This window comes from Vulpes vulpes, chromosome 2, assembly GCF_048418805.1.
Source record: "Vulpes vulpes isolate BD-2025 chromosome 2, VulVul3, whole genome shotgun sequence".
In the NCBI taxonomy this organism is placed as follows: Eukaryota; Metazoa; Chordata; class Mammalia; order Carnivora; family Canidae; genus Vulpes; species Vulpes vulpes.
This window is the reverse complement of record NC_132781.1, coordinates 142,117,098-142,134,945: the sequence shown is the minus strand read 5'-3', so window position 1 is coordinate 142,134,945 and position 17,848 is coordinate 142,117,098. Positions and strand designations below refer to the sequence as shown.

General features: G+C 34.3%; 1 protein-coding gene across 17 annotated transcripts in view; it reads left to right on the top strand.

Annotated features, from left to right (window-relative positions):
* The window catches only part of CHD9 (chromodomain helicase DNA binding protein 9), a 218,108-nt gene that overhangs the window by 102,119 nt on the left and 98,141 nt on the right, over window positions 1-17,848 (top strand). For 10 of the 17 annotated variants that reach the window (XM_072750228.1, XM_072750223.1, XM_072750224.1 and 7 more), the window contains one exon: window positions 13,619-13,950. In XM_072750228.1, the coding sequence (XP_072606329.1) occupies window positions 13,619-13,950 (332 nt within the window). Of the gene's footprint in view, window positions 1-9,874; window positions 12,474-12,531; window positions 12,835-13,618; window positions 13,951-17,848 lie in introns of those variants that run through there. The other 7 variants (XM_072750234.1, XM_072750233.1, XM_026011753.2 and 4 more) reach the window with 3 other exon arrangements.

Here is a 17,848-nt window from a genome sequence, read left to right as displayed (position 1 = left end):
AATTAAAAAAAAAGAAATGCAAATTGAATATGACCTTGATTTGTAAGTAATTACAATATACTAAAGCAAATATAGCAGCAAAATTACATATTGTAAAAAACTGAGTTTTACATAGATGTTTGCTAGGCTACCTTTTGGAGAAAGGACACACTTGACAACTATAACATGTCTTTTTTAAAACTCAAAGTTCAGTATTGCTGGGATATAAAGTAAAATAAGTGTTTGAAAATTGGACATATAACTGGCGAGAAAGAGATGATGCTCATGTTATTCAAAAGCATAACCTACAGTGAGTACAGGCTTCAACGTTCTCTTTTAGTTTTCTGTCCTTCACGTTTGACTGTGGATTTTTAAAGGGCTTCCTTTGCTCCAGCTGCACCCTCCTCATCATTAATACCATTGGTCAAAGTAACTCTCAAACCTCTTTCAGCATTTTGTGGATTTCTTCTCCTATTAGAAGAAATATGTAATATTAAATCTTAAGCTCTCATTTTTTATTAATTAAACTTTTTAAGATAATTGCACATTTGCATGCAGTTGTAAAAAAAAAAAAACTACAGAGAAATCCAGTGGATCCTTTGCCCAGTTTCTTATTACATGGATGTTTTGCTGTGTACAGATTTTTTTTAGACTATTGTGTAGGAATATTTAGTGAAGCAGTTTTCTCAGTTCAGATTTCCTACAGATGAGCTTCTGGTAGAATGGAATCATTACTAATCTTAGTTTTCATTCTTTCATGATTCTTACAAAAATTGTGAAATTTTTTTTAAGTGGAGCTCACATTTGAAGATACTTTTCAGATCAAGATCTCTTTACTTTCTCACCAAACTTTTTTTTCATTGAATAGTTTTACTCAAGAGTAATCACACTGGAAAATTAACACAATTCCAAAAACTGTCCTCACTTCTGATACCAACTGCAAATTCTAGGGGTTCCCAAAGCCACCCTTAGTTTTAATAATATGTTAGCAATAACAGAACTCACTGAAAGCCATTATACTTGTGGCTATGGTTTATGATGGGGTAGGTTACAGGTTAAAATTAGCCACAGAAAAAGACACATGGAGAAGTCTTGGAAGCTCTGTGCTACCACACAAAACTTTCCCCATGGAGTCAGGTCCCGGCATTGATGTGTAATATTAGGCATAGAGTATTTTCTACCAGAGAAGCTCACCTGAACTTAATTGTCAGTTTTTATTGGAGGTCCATCAAATAGACATGACTGATTGCACATGGTTGATCTCAGCCTCCAGTTGGACTAATAGATGATTCAAAGTCCCTCACCTTAAATCATGTGATTGGTCTTTTTGGTGTGATCAGCCCCATCATATGATCTAAGATGGGCAGCTCCTGACCCTAAAGATATTCCTATCAGGTCTGACATAAGTTATCCCCCAGAAGCTAAGGGTGGAGGCCAAACCTCTCTTTGGGTAAGACCAAATTCTTTACTATGCTTACTGTTAGAAAAATAAGGTTTTTTTTGAACTTTATTCAACCTTTACTCATTCATTCATCAAATGTTTTTTATTGTGTAATATATAGTATGTTGGTCTCCAGGAATACATGGACATAGTCCCTGCTCTATATAGAGATTACTTCTAGTGTAAGTTTAGGATTTTGTTTCTTTGATTCTGTTGATTCTGTTAGCCAACACTTCCAAAATAAAATAGACCAAAACAATAGCCTGGGTTGAACTCTATGAAATGAAATTGAAACATTCATTAACCTCTCATAACAGTGTTTTTCAAACTTTTTGAACTGGCACCAAGTATAGAAGTATGTGTTTATGAAATGTTTGTGGTATGTATATTTGTAAGGGTGTGTGTCCATTAAGATATAACCAATGTTTTACAAAGCACTGATCTACTTTAAAGAATGTTGGGACACCTGGGTGGCTCAGTGGTTGAGCATCTGTCTTTGGCCTGGAGCATGATCCAGTGGTCCCACAGGGAGCCTGCTTCTCCCTCTGCCTGCGTCTCTGCCTCTCTCTGTGTGTCTCTCATGAACGAATGAATGAATGAATGAATAAATAAATAAATAAATATTTTTTAAAAAAAGGACGTTAATGACTATTCACTGAATTAATGACTCAAAATGAGATTTCAACTCAGTTCAAAAACTCTCTCTTAAACAATGAGACCATCAAGAATAATGATGGCATATTTTTTAAAGATTTTTATTTATTTATTTGAGAGAAAGTTAGCAAGAGCGAGAGGGAGCATGAGCAGGCTAAGGGGTACAGGAAGAGGAAGAAGCAGACTCCCCCCCTTGAGCAAGAAGTCCAATGAGGGACTCAGTCCCAGGACCCAAGGGTCATGACTTAAGCCAAAGGCAGACACTTAACCATCTGAGCCACCTAGGTGCCCTAATGATGGCCTGTTACTAGAAGGAATCAGCTTAAAAATGTAGGACCTGAGATCTGAGGAGAAATTAAGGTGCAAGAGTACCCATTTCCATGGGATAGGCTCTAGATGAACAGCCTGGGAAGTATAGTATGGCTAGTGGAAATGTTATTCAGTAGGGAAACTTAGGAAGACAAAATTAGTATGTTGTTTATTTTGCTTTGTAGCTAATTTCTTATCCCTGCTTAAGATGATTTCTGATTCATCTTTTCTCTGATCTTTGCTTGGCTGGCCTTTCTTTTCATTCAGATTTCAGTATAAATGGTCTCCTCAGTTAGATCTTCCCTGAATCCACTCTAAAATGATCACCCTACCACTTCTAATCATATCATCCTATTTTCATTCTCCGCATAGCTTTTACCTTTACCTGATGTTTTTCCTATTTTCTTCACTCTCTCAACTCTTAATCTACATTAGAGCAGCAACTTCATCATCTTGTTTATTCTTTTATTCCCAGCACATATAACAATGTCTGACAGGTAGTATGCACTGAAATAATATGTCTTGTATGAGTGATCTAGCTTATGTTCCTCTTAAGCCCAAAACAGAATACATTTCTCTTGGTGAAACTAGATTATACTGTTATCTTGTTCATTATACCATATTTCTGTTTGTGCAGTAAGATTGAATTCGCTTTTTCGGCAAGCTCATGACACGATACATTCATTTAGTTTAGAGTGAGCTAAAAGTCCCTGGTATTTTTCACATGAGTTGCTAAGGCATGTACCATTTAATTTTTACTTAAGTAGTTGTTTTGTGTATGTGTGCAAGCATGCCCATTTATAGATTCAGCCTCATAGGATTTTTTTTTTAAATCAGCATTTTTAGGTATGTGCTGAGAGGGAGGCTAATTAAGAACTAATGATAGGGTGGGTGAAGAGAGATTAGGCTGAAATGAAAGGCCAGTAGGAACCAGGAGATTGACCAGATGGTACCAGTTCACAAATTTAAACTGAAAATGTTCATTTGGAGAGGTTTAAGCGCAAGCTGAGGAAGTAAAATCTATTGGATAAACTTTGGAAGGGCTCACTTGACAGGATTAGATTTGCTTCTTCCTTTTCTTAAAAGAAATGTACCCTGACTCCACCAGGTTCACACTTAACATCAGGATAACACCCTATCTGAATTATGCTCTTGTCTTCTTTCCCTACCTTCCCTACCCTTCCTTTCCCATCCATCCCCCTTTCACACACGGTGCCCTCAATATCCCAGCTGTTCTTGTTCAAAATAGTCAGTGGAACATTTTTAATTGCCCTTAGTCATTTATCAAACCTTAAGTCATTGTGGACTTCACAACACACTTCTTACAGGTCAGTGCTTCTCGTGTTGTTACTAATTCTGTCTTCTGTGCTCTGCTCCTTAAAATCTGGATGGCAGTGACCAGTACTTTTAGAGACACTTTCTCCCCCACTTAGAATCACTTCTACTTATACTGTTGGAATTTTGTTTTGGAGTCCTGACTTGAGATATGACATTTCCTACCTTACTGATCTATCTATCTGTCATTTTGTAGTTTCAGGTCACATGATGATACTTTTTTTTCCCCTATAACTTTAAAAGTTCTCCCTTTATAAAGTCTGTGACACACAACTGCTATGCCTAGACTGTCATAGACCCCAAAAGGGCATTTTAGCATTCTTATACCATGTTCTCCTCACTTCTGCTTCCACAAATAATTTTCTTTTTCTTGTGGTTAGAATTACACCCAAAGATACAGTTTCTCTCATTACTTACTTTGCATTCTGTAAGGTGAAATTTTAATATGGCAAAATTACATATACTTTGTGATTTTAAAAATGCTTTTGACTTTTTATATGTTGCTACTTTTCAGCATCTAGTAAAATTATATTTCTTTTGCCTACAAATGTAGATCAGGTTTAAATGCCTTACTTTGTCCTTATTGTAAATGTATTTATATTAACTTCCCCTTCATGTCATTTGTTTGTTAATAATCTCTTTGAGTATTCTAGTAGTTTTTTAGAAGTTATCTTAGGATTCTGACAATTAAAACTAGTTTTTTGTAATACAGGATATACAAAAACTAAATGTCTTTCAACATAACTCTCAATTTCCTCTTTAAAAGATTTGAGAGAAGTGTTTTCCTTTGTATTTAGTTTATAAATACATACAGAAACAATGCCCCCCAAATTGAGATTGTAATGGTTAGTGTTATCAAGCCAATTATGCAACTGCTCAGTTAATTTGCTTACACTGTTGCCCTTCTACTTTATTAGGACCTGTTGAGGCTGTAAGTATACTTCACCTTTGGATTTTGTCAGAGTGCCACTGCCACACTCTACTCTCTCTCAGTCTGGGAAAAAAACCAATGATGGCGACTTGATAAACTGCTTTGGAAATTGGAAAGGTTACTGATTTGTTATAGAGTATCATAAATTTAGTGCTTTATGAACTTTATTTTTTTAACTTATTTATTTATTTATGAGAGACAGAGAGAGAGAGAGAGACAGAGAGAGAGAGAGGCAGAGACACAGGAGGAGGGAGAAGCAGGCTCCATGCCAGGAACCTGACGTGGGACTCGATCCCAGGACTCCAGGATCATGCCCTGGGCCAAAGGCAGGCACTAAACCACTGAGCCACCCAGGGATCCCCTACTTTATGAACTTTAGATCAATAGTCACCTATGTGGGAATGGTAGGCAATGGCAATGCTTAGCAAAATGATTTTTAAGAATTGAGCTCTACTGTTGTTTCAGTGTCATAGACATATACTTGTCCCATCTGTGCCTGACCTCTTTCATCTGCAGTTAGAAATAAGTTTTGATTTTATTTTTAACCACATAGGAATATCATGAAATAAGAAAATATACTCAAGATTATGGAAAATTTGTGTTGTAAAGTAGTTTGTGAATTAACATATTCCGAAGTCTTTTTAAGACACTTTTTTTGAGGGCTCTGTGTGGCTCATGTTGGAAGAGCGTGTGGCTCTTGATCTGAGGGTCCTGAGTTCAAGCCTCATGTTGGTTATAGAGATTTAAATAAATAAACTTAAAAAAAAAAACTTAAAAAAAAATTTTCCCCCTAAAAATCATTTTAGAAAAGGTGGTATGAGGAAATTAATATTATTTATCAAAGTAATACTTATCTATAATATTTTAATTTTTTTAATTGATGTGATATTTTGAATTGTCTGGCAATGGCCATACATATTTAAATGGCCAAAGCTGGGATAATTTGAACAACACATAAATAATCATAGTACCAGATTATAACCATATAATTAAATAAATATCCATGAGTCTCTACTATATATAGTATATGCTATATATAAATAATTGAGTGAATGAATAGAGACAGCTTTAATTTACAGGAGAATTCCAATTGAAAATGTGGGAAGAATGCTAGAAATAGAACATTTACATTAGGCAAATACCACAATAATTGTTACAGGCAAGAACCATCAATGCATGCTGAAATTACTGGGCAAATGTATATGAGAAACGTGGTATTTGCTTAGACTCATAAAATACTAATTATAAAAGGAGACATTTATAGTAGAGAATCATGGTAGATACCAGTTTAATCAAGCAATCAAAGTCAACTAGTAAGTGATAAGGTATACTGACATCATATACCCCTGATATGGATGATGCACTGAGATGAGCACAGTGTCACATCACAGCAACAACAATAATACCTAACATCTCTGAGTATTTGTCTGCCAGACACCGCACTGCACATTATCTGTTAGGCCTCACTGTAGCCCTCATGTTACAAGGTACTGTTATATTTCCATTTTACAGATGAGGAACCTGAGGCTCAAGTAAATGATGAAAATGGGACTAGAACCGGGTCTGACTGACTCTAGAGCTTAGTCCCTAAATCACAGCATTGTGCTGAGCATAGCTTTGTAGTAGCATGGCTAATTTGTAGACTGAAAAATGCAGTATATTTAATGTTGTCAAGTAAGTAGTAAACTTTGTGAGGTTTTGTGGTTTGATGTTTTTAAAATATACTTTCAATTTATCTGGAAGCAAAAGATGAACTTTTAAACAATATAGCATTAAAATACACACTAACATAAATGGTTAAATAATACTTGTTTTCATATCATGGATGGCCTTTTTATAAATAAAAGTTTTCAAAGACAAAATAAATTTTTCTCAGATATTCAGGTATTTTTATTGAAACCACTTAGCAACCCTAAATCTAAAAATTGGATCAAGTTCTCTATATGTAATCATTTATTGATTCTCTCATTCTTTCAACATAAAGTCCAGATATTTTATCATAACTTACAACACTTCTGATAATCTAACCCATTGCCTTTCAGTCCTTATTACTTATCATTCTTCTATATGTACCTATTTTCTTGTTAACACCAAGCTACTTGTTACTTCCAGAATATAACTTTTTAAATTTTATTATATAAGATTTTAAGTACACCAAAGTAGGGTATGTATCACCCAGCTATAATAGCCATCTGTTATAGGCACTGTTTCATCTGTATGATCCTCTAATTATTATTCCCACCTCCTCCATGGATTTTTAAGAATTTATTTATTTATTTATTTATTTATTTATTTATTTATTTATTTAAGAGAAAGAGAGCAAGCAAGTAGAGGGAGGGGCAGAAGGAAAAGAGAGAGAGAATCAATCTCAAGCAGACCCCCGCTCAGCATGGAGCCCCAAGGTGGGGCTTGATCCCATCATCCTGAAATCATGACCTGATCTGAAATTAACAGTTGGACACTTAACGAACTGAGCCACCCAGGTGCCCCCTCCATGGATTATTTTGAAGCACGTCTCAATTGTATCATTTCATCTATAAATATTTCAACTTACATATCTAAAAAGACAAAAATGTTTGTCTTTAAAATACCACTGCAAGATTAGTTTTTATACCTAAAATATAATTCCTTCATATTAAAATGTATGGTCAAAGTTAAAATTTCATAGTAGTGTTTTTTTTTTTTTTAGTAGTTTAATAAATTTATTTTTACAATTGATTTTTTCCAGGTCTCTGAAAACAAGGACCACTCATTACATTTGGTTGATATGTATTTTAAGTGTCTCTCTTTTTTTTCTCTCTCTCTTTTATTGTTTAGTCTTAAATCTCTTTGTTTTGTTCCTTTGTTGAAGAGACTGAGTCATTTGTCTGTAGAGTTTTCCACATTCTGGACTTGCTGATTACAGCCCCATGATGTCCTCTAATATATTCTCCTCTCTCTGTATTTCCTGTAAGTCAAAAAAACAAATTTGTCCTCTAATATATTCTCTTCTCTCTGTATTTCCTGTAAGTCAAAAAAACAAATTTGTATTTAGAAAAACATGGCTTTGTGAAGATGTACTATCTGCCTGAATTGCTATGTGGGTGATTAAAATAGACAATACTTTTAATAGTATTACCTTATCAATGTAAAATTCAAGATTTATGACACTAAAAAAAAGAAAGGAATGTCATAGTTAGCCAAAAGTAGAGACCTACGTACTATACTACAAGTACTATACTACAAGTCGCAAGATGAGAGTAGGCCTTTAAGTTTGTGAACATGGCACTTCACAGATGTGAAGAAAGCAAAGTAAAATCATTACTTTGCTTCCATCAAAAACTCTGAAAATAGAGCTAAAGGTAAAATTCAGAAAAAGACTTTGACAGATTATCGTTTGCTCTTGGGTCAATTTCCCCCCTTCTTTTCTCTTTAAAAGCAGGTCTTTATTGGTAGCTTGTGGAAAAAATGCAATAAATAGAAAACAAAAGAAGTCACCACATTGTTTGACACCTATTACTAAAATTTACTATAAATTTATTGTTTTTAGAAGGTTGGTTTTATATGAATATTTAAGTAAATAATATAAATCTTCTTAAAAAGGTTAAAAACTAGCACACCAACTTACCGTAAACAATTTAAGAGAACTAAAATGTCTTTTAAGCTATATTTATAATACTAAATTACTATATTTACTTTCCTATATTTACTGCAGAATTTTTAACTCTCTCCTCTTGGCTTCCACAACACTGCTCTTTTGCTGATACTGTACCATTCTTGTAGTTTCTTTTTGTTTTCCTTCATTAGCTACTCTTCATTTGCTAGTTCCTTGAACTTGGTGTTTTAGGGCTTCCCTCTTGGTTCTCTTCTGTTACTTCTACATTGTCTCTCTAGGCAGTAACACTCATTTTCGCTCAAGGCTTGCAGTTCGTGTTCTGTTTCATATTGTCTTCCCCTGGAGTCTCTGTCCACCTCGACACCTAGGCTCAAAGCCTGACAGTCCTCTACTGAGAAGGGTTGGAAGACTTTTAGCTACCATGCAGTTTCATCTATGTCATTGAAAATTTCTTGTTCTGTATTTTATTCTTACTAAGGAATTGTGTCTGGTTTATTATTTGAGGCCTTCTATTCTTTCATAATACTTAAAACATACATGAAATGGGGTGCCTGGGTAGCTCAATTAAGCATCTGCCTTCAGCTCAGATGATGATCTCAGGGTCCTGGGATAGAGCCCTGCATTGTCAGGCTCCCTGCTCAGCGGGGAGTCTGCTTCTCCCTCTCCCTCTGCCCCTCTCCTCTGCTCATGCCCACAGGCCATATTATCATTCTCCCCTTCTTTTTGGAAATTTGTAATTTCCATTCCTATCCACCACTAGTAATTCAACAATATAAGTTATTTATATGCAGCTAAAATAGTACAAATTGACAAATTCCCACTATGGGTTGGTGAGTACATAGCAAAATCATTCCACCAAAAGAAGAGAGATCTGACTTATCTCTCAGATTTTAACACTTCTAATTTCTTTTCTTTTCTTCTTTTTTTTTTTTTTTTGTATTTTGCTGTTTCTGAATTTCTTTTTTTAATTTTACTTAAATTTAATTTGCCAACATATAGTATAACACCCAGTGGACACCTTTAATTTCTTGAACAAATCTCTTCTTTCTCTCGTGCTGATCTGGACCCACTAAATATATATCATGAGTTGCCATTACATCATGACCTGTGGTTTGAAAAATACTCATACCACAAATCCTTGATTTTCCCATGTATGGGTATATGACATAGTAGATCTTCCATCTATTCCTTTCAGTTGCTATCAACATAATATATCACATATAAAATCATCTCTATGTTTTGCTATGACTTCTTTGTCTTACAAAAATTTAGATATGATATTAACATATATGCCTTCTCTTTGTATTTTTTTTGGTCATTTACCGTATAGGTTTTTGGAGAACAAGACCTTTGTCTTTGTATTTGATTTTTAAACAGCTTGTGTTTAAAAAAACATTTTGGAATTATGACAAACTTACAGAAAAATCACAAGTGAAGTACAAAGAAATTCTTTCACTTCGTAAAGAATTGGAAAGTAGATTGCAGACTTGATGTATCATCACCACCAAAGCCTTTAATATATATTTCCTACAGATAAGGGAGATATTTTTCTCTATCACTACAGTGTAACCATAACAAGTGGGAAGTTGATAGAACAGGAGCTGTGGGATGAGGAGGAAAATAGAACAAAATACAATTAGGTAGACTTGACAGTTTGATGAGTGCTTATGTAAAGGAGAGAGAAAAACTGTAGCACTGAGAAAAGCATATCAACTACCCTTTTGTATGTGTGTATGTGTGCATTGGGAAATGTCCTACATTAAAAATGTTTAGTTACTTAAAACCGTGATACGATGTTCTGTGGGAATATAATTTTAAAATACTGTCTTTTAATAGCAGAAGAAATATTTGACTAGGATTTCTCCATTGCTGTCTACTCTTAAAATTTATCATTAAATAATTAGAATTTTGAGTCAAGTAATAAAATTTTGAACAGCTTTAATGGGAGAAAGTGAGATATTGTGGAAATCATCCTAGGTTCTGAGGATAGTGTCAGTGAGTTAAGGTTATAGAAAGAAAACTGGTGTCGTCTTTTTTTTTTTTTTTTTTTTAACTGGCATCTTCTATTTCAGCCCTGACTTCTCTAAGGATCCAGTCTAAATTTTCAGTTACTGGAGCTTTTAAACTTATCACATACACATACACATCCTTTCTTGACTAGATATTCTATTTATTTTACCTTCTCCTGTGCCAGTGTTGGTCTAGAAACCAAGCATTGACTCTTCTGCTCTTCACCTACCCATATCTAATTGATTTCTACATCTTGGAAAGGGCACAGGAGAAAACTCATTTCATACTAGCTTTATATTACTAGTGTCTCTGAAATTTTGAGAAAGTAATTTGGATTCTTTTGTATTCAGATTAATCTGTGTACATTATGATATTTGAACCACGTATTAGCATGGTTTTCATAACGAGGTGCTTTGCTTCATCAGTCAGTCGCTGTGTGATCTGGGGTGAGTTACTTCTTCATGCCTCAGTATCCTCAGCTATAACTACATACCTCACAGGGTTATTTTGAAGATTAAGTTGTTATATAGTATGAGGAATAGTGCCTGGAACACAGTAAGGATTAAATACGTGTCAGCTGTATTATTGTTATCATTATGATTTTTTTGCTTGCTCTCAGGTTCTAGCATTTTATAATACTGCTGTAAGAGGTTATCTACCATTTGCTACTCTTCTCTCCGTTGTTGCTATTACCCTATTTCCATTCTGAATTAAATTAGCTATTATGTGAGAAATGTTTAGAGTAGCAAGCACTCAGTAAGTGTTAGCCCTTACTATTGGTTATTGTGATTTTTATGTAGATGACGCCTCAGGGCAGTCAGATCCTTTCCTTTCCATTAGTGGTTCTCCAAATTTTAACTTTTCCTGCTGTCCGCATTGGTCTTTCCTCTACACTGGACATATAATGTTGTTCCATTTTGAGACCTTTGGTGCTTAAAAGGAAAGAAACAAAAAACAAAGAAATGTGAGATAACTTGCCAGGAGCAATTGAAAAAATGGTATTAATGAAAGAAGCAAATTTGAATTTTGTAGCTATTTAGGTATGTAAGGGCACTGCTTATTAAAATAATCTCATTTTTTATAGAAAGAAAAGTTGTATAGATGAAATTCAGGAGGACTTGTTATTTATTTTTAGCAAGCGACTGAAACTAAAATTTTATCTGAAAATTCCACAGTTCAGTTAAAATAGATTCTGAAGGGCAAAGGTCAGGAAGGTTTTATGAGTTTTTTGTTAGGAAAATAAATTAACATATTTCTCCTGGTTTAAATAAGGAAAAAATGTAAGTGTCGTTACTTATTCTCTGTAGGCATACAGGCAGCTCTCCGGTGTTCTTTTTGAAATCTTAAACTTCTCTTTAGAATTTAAATGAAAATAGTTTCATTCCTCTGCCTTAAAAACAACATTGTTAGCTTTTTGTCAGAAGAATCAAGAAGAATCAGAAGGGAACTTATCTAATTTCTCAAAGAGAAGTCACTTGTTCTATGTTCATTTGCATGATCTGCTCTTTAACCCTTTCCTCCTTATCAGCTATTTTCCTACTTCCAGTATTTTGTGGTATCCTGGAGAAAAGTATTTTTCTCCAGTAAAAATTGCGTCGCATTTTGTTTGTTAATATTGATAGCTCCATAGAGCCATTTCTCTACAATTTTAGTTTTCAGACGAGCTCTTAAAATCAGGTTTTATGTGTATTTTTTAAAACGACTGCAGGAAGTGGCAGAGTGAGAGTTAATGTGTTACATGGAGGGAAGAACAGTCCATCGGGGGTTAAATTGCAGAGTCTAATGGAATAATAACTGGTAGCACCATCTGCTGGCCTACTTCCGCAGAAGGAGTCAGTATTTTTAACGACATCTCTAATATTCATGCTGATGCATTTTGATGCTTTGTGCATTCATTTCTTTCTGTGCTTTGTTGGAATCTGGCTATCTGCTTACAGCTATTGAGGAAACTCAGCTTTTTAGGAGGGGTTTACAACCTTTTTCGTATCTAAATAGGATGAACAGTGGCTATAAACTTGCCAAGGCAGAAATGTGTTGATAAATCACAATGTGTGTTTGTGGAGGGTTGTGCATCTCTTGGTTGCAGCTTGCTAAATAGGCCATTTAGGAATCTTCTTTCAATGCTTTTTTCTTGAGCACTGCCTGGGGTGGTGAAAAAGCAGAGGGCAAGCCTTTGTCTGACGCCAAAAATGTCTTCAGTGAAGAGGCCAAGAGGAAGGGTAAGTGAAAGCCTGAATGAGTGGGAGGAGGAGGGGTTCTTTGGGCTAAAAGGCTAATGGGATTGAATAACCTTCCTTATTACTGGCTGCTGCTGCGGGAGTCGTACTGCATCGCCATCTTGAGCTTGTTGCTGTTTTCTCGAGTCTTGGTTATTTGTTATAGCCTGTAGGCCTTAAGGTGGCATTTTAGTGAGCATTCTAAACCCTCCTTCCTTTCTCAGTGCTGCAGCACTGCTATGAAACCTTTGATGAGGCAGGTATAGAAAAGATATCCAGTGAAGCACACTGGAATCAGCATGAAAATGTGTGTGGAAATTCCTGGTGGTTTTTTCCTTTGCTATAGTCAGAGGCATGTTTACGGGTAAGAACATAACAAAACTGTGATCTAAGTATATGTGGATGAATGCGTGTTTGAAGAGGATATTCTTTTTTAAATGCTGTTGATCTGCTTCCTGTGATATTGCTAAAATATTAATAATTTTAATGTAAAACTGTAAAACTTGGAGGGTTTTTTTTTTTTTTCAGAATTGCTTGAGTGAAATAATTATGATACAGAAAGAAAAAAATCCACATTTAACTCTTTCACGGAAAAACTAAAACTTTCTCTAATTTTAAGTATGAGAATGTTTACTAACTAGCTATGTTGCTGCATAGATTGCACATTAAAAAATGATTTAAATGATTTCAGGTTCTAGTTCTAATTTCTTGTAAAGCAGAGAAGCTTTACATTTCTAAAAATTATAATAAACTAAGGAGTAGTCATTCTATATTAAAATTGCTATTTTAGATTTATTAATAATTTCCAGAGTTCTGGAGTGAAGAGGAAAGAAAAGACTTTTATTTCAAATGTCCAGAGTATTTATAGGACGGAATTTGAATCAACTAACTAATCAAGAACGCTGTGAATCTACCTTATCCTTCTTTAACCTTCATTTTTAAAAACAGTAGTTGAGCTTCTCCTATTACACCTACACTAATTTCTAGATCAGCAAACTGTTACAATTTTAAATTTGTTTGGAGTACTCACATATTGGCTCACGTATTTTACTTTATCTTTAAACGCAATTTTAAATGTTCATGTATTTATGTTAATTGTTTTAGGTGTACTATGATACGTTGTATAAAAAGTCTTCTGATCTCTCTAGCCCCCATCTTCCAAGAAGAGTGATGGTTCTGGGACATATACTAAGTTGCAGAATACCCAGGTGAGGATCATGTCTGAAAAGAAGCAGAGGAAAAAGGTGGAATCAGAAAGCAAGCAAGAAAAGGCTAATCGGATAATATCAGAGGCCATAGCAAAAGCAAAGGAACGTGGGGAGCGCAATATTCCGAGAGTAATGAGTCCCGAAAACTTTCCTAGTGCTTCAGTTGAAGGAAAAGAGGAAAAGAAAGGTAGACGGATGAAATCCAAGCCAAAGGACAAAGAGAGCAAAAAAACAAAAACTTGTTCTAAGTTAAAAGAGAAGACAAAAATTGGGTAAGTTGGTTAAGAATTTAATTTAATTCCCTTTGTATTTTTTTGCCAAAGTACGATCTGTCTCATCTTTCACTTTTGATGTGTGTGTAATGTATTTACTCCCTCTTTGAAGTTTTGTAAGATATACTATGTGTACCTTATTTCCTTTTCTGGAATGAATTGAGGAATATTCCAAGATTTACTACATTTTACTATTCTGTGATCATAGCTTTTTGCACATTAATATTAGCAAAAGGAATTTAAAATAGAATATTTCATGGATAAAACAGAAAAAGGAAAACAAACAAAACCAAGCCCATTTCTGTGCCAGTTCCAAATTCACTTTCTTTATATAAAGTGCATTAAAATCTTGTTTAAGATTTCTTTACTATGTTTTAGTTTTACTTCATAGAGCATCTTATACTTTGGAAATGTGAACTACAATCTTTTCTCATAAACCCACAACTTTGGACTAAATGGAATGACAAGAAAACTAACCATTTAAATCAACCATGAGCAGCTCTCGGCTCTTACTGGTCTCTCTCACTGTCTTTCTGATTTACTTTATGTAATAAAGAGGCCAGGTGAGGATTAATGCTCCAAGAGAATTATAAAGCCAAGGAATTGCTCTAGAAGGGTACATTAATCCTTGGTGTTTTTGACTACTCAACTGACACATTTTCAAAAAATAAAACATAATGTTAATATTTGTATTATATTTAAATTTTTGCATTCCAGGGTAAAAATAACCTAAGACCAACAGTTTAGAATTGTTTTTGCAGGAATATTTGGTCACTTTTGAAGGTTTTATTGAAATTTTAGATAAAGTGTTTCATCTGTCTTTTTTTTTCCAAAGTACACAGTATAGAATTTCTATATTTTGAAAATCTCCATTTGCCTAAGAAATAATTGATACATTATACAGATATTTAGAACTAATACAAATTGGTAAAAACAAATTATCAATCAGCATTATAAATGTAGTCACCAAACTGAATTATAGTGTCATATCCTGACTCCTTTCAATCCAAATCATTAAATAACATGGGCTCTCTTGCCATGATAGAGCAGTGATTAATGTTTGTGATTTTGCATTTTATTTGCAGACAGCTAAAATGAAATTTGTAAGTTAAATTCTGCTCCTTTTATATTTAAAGGTTTTTGGCATGAAAGTACCTTATTTTTCCAGTATTTTATCTAGTTTTAATTAGGAAAATTAATTAGGAAATTCCATATTTAATCCTTTAATGTATTAAGGTATAGTATAATTAAAGTTTTCTAGTTTTAACTTAAACAGAGATATAGGCAAAGTGATGTACTATTTGGAAAGGCATTAAAAAAAATAATGCACAAACCAAGAGAAACTGGTAGAAAAACTTCAAAAGTTACAATAAGTTTAAATTTGGAAGGAAATAGAGGCAAAAGATACCAGAAGTGAATCTGGTTCAAGAAAAACAGTGTACATAAGGGGAAATTAGAAATAATTGTAATAAGAAAAAGTGGATTCATGAAAATGAATTTAAGGATAAGTAGTATAATACACTAGAATGTCTGACTTATTGTGATATTTATATTAGAAAGATTATTAATAAATGATTTTAATATTGCTCAGCATTGATCAATTTAGTACTTGTTTTTAGAGTGTTCTTGAGAAAACAGGTAGGTGAGCATTGTATTGGAAAGAAATACATGGCAAGACACTGAGCAGTTGCTAGAGAAAAACTCATTGAGAGGATAAGAGCATTCTTTTGATAGAGGAATTTATGAGTGGCAACCAAGTTAAAGTAAAATGAAGTAAAACAGAAGCTTGCCCTGTTTATTGCTATTAAGCTGTTGGAGTAAAACAATAACTTCTTGATCATCTTTATCAAACAAAGACAAAGATTGTCATGTTGGAGGAAAAAATGTAGTTGGAAGTGAAATTCACATACAACCTAGAGTTCCTGTACAAGTCAATTGAAATATTACTGTACTTTCCACTAAGCCACTACATGTAAATTTTGAATTTACCAAGTTTTTAATTTCTTTGTGAAGTCACTTAAATACTTTAGTTGCATAATTTTAATTAATAGCTTTTTATGATATATTAAACATTTTCTTATGAAAGTTTTATTTTTCTGCTAGTTTGAGAAAAATTGGGCTATTGCTACTACCAAATGTCAGAAACCAGGTAAAGTTTAAGGGAATGGATGCTAGAGCTTAACCACCAGCAGTGTGAAATAGAAATTTTAAGAGTAGCTAAATTTGTAAACAGTTATGGTTGATGTATAGTCAGAGTTGGTGCTCATTTCACCGACATGTGTGATTTGAGAGAGTCTAGAAAGAAGAAAACCAGTACTGCTTCTACTTGCTGGTGTGCTTGAAACCTTATCATTCCTGTTACTTTTGTAGATTAATTTTTTTTTAAGTACAAGAAAAGAAGGACCCTTTCCAGTCTCACTGCATCCTCACACCTCTGTGAATTAGGTTGGCACACAGTGTGCCAATTTGGTTAAGTTCTTTGACTGTGGAGCCAGGAGCATTTGTTCAGATCCCAGTTTTGTTACCTATAAGCAGCATGACCCTGACAAGCATCTCCAAGCTTTAGTTTCCTCCTGTGTAAAAAGAGGATAATGATAGTACTTGCCTCGTGGTGTTACTTTTGGGGGTGAAATGATTTAATAGTGCTTAAAGCATATGGAGCAGTACCTGGAGTTTCGTAAATATTAGTCATTATTTTTTGAAAACATAAGCCATGCCCCTTTCTCCAAGCTGAAACTTTCATCCATCTGCCTAGGTTCTTTTTCAATTAAGGCTCAGTTCCCAAATAAGACCAGTTAAAAAACTTAATCAGATAGTGCACATTTCGGTAGCACACCTACTTAAAAAAGAAAAGAAAAAAAAGAAACACAAGAACAGTTGCTAATTGTTAAGAGGGGTCATAAGTTAGCTTATTAATGGCTTTTTTCATATGAGTATGCTTCTATTTATCAGGTAGCTAGGGTAGCATTTAGGAGAGGTAAATTTTGTTTGAAACATGCCTGAAGCTTGAAAGGGTTGCCCATGGTTATGTGGAAGGGGGTGAGTTGAAATGGAAATGACAAGGGTAAAATAGTGAGGTAGGACAGGAAACAGCCTTTTTGTACTTTAATGTTGGTCATGATCTTGGCAGTCAGGTTCTAACAAGCTGCCTTCCAACTAGAGTAGCAAATAATTCTTTAGTAATAATAGGTGCATAATAGATGCTCCATGAATGGAATGGAATCAATTTTATGGAATGAATGGGTAGAAGATAAAATATTAAATGTTACCAAATGGTTGAATTTTATTTGTTAAATAAAAAGAGAAATGGCAAGCTAATTCTGCACTGAAACCACAGGGACATAACTAATGATTTAGTAATAGAGAGTTAGATTCTAAAATAAATTCATACTAAGACTTCGAGTACAGTTTTCTTATGGTTTTATGTATGATTTGAAATTATATAATGGAATGTCACATGGTTCAATTGGAGCATTTTAAAATTTATGGTTTATAGCTTTAACATCTAAATTATGGTTCCATGTTGTCAATTAGAATTTACCTGTGTGGGACACTTGGGTGGCTCAGCAGTTGAGCGTCTGCCTTTGGCCCAGGGCATGATCCTGGAGTCCTGGGATCAAGTCCCACATCGGGCTACTTGCATGGAGCTTGCTTCTCTCTCTGCATATGTCTCTGCCTCTCTCTTTTTGTGTCTTTCATGGATAAATAAAATCTTTTAAAAAATAGAATTTACTTGTGTGTGTTACAGGCTATTCGATTGGCATTGATAGAATGATTTTGATACTTAAAAAATTTTTAAGATTTTATTTATTTATTTGAGAGAGAGAGAGAGAACACTAGAGCAGGAGGGGTAGGGTAGAGGGAGAAGCAGACTCCCCAGTGGGTCGGGAGCCCGATA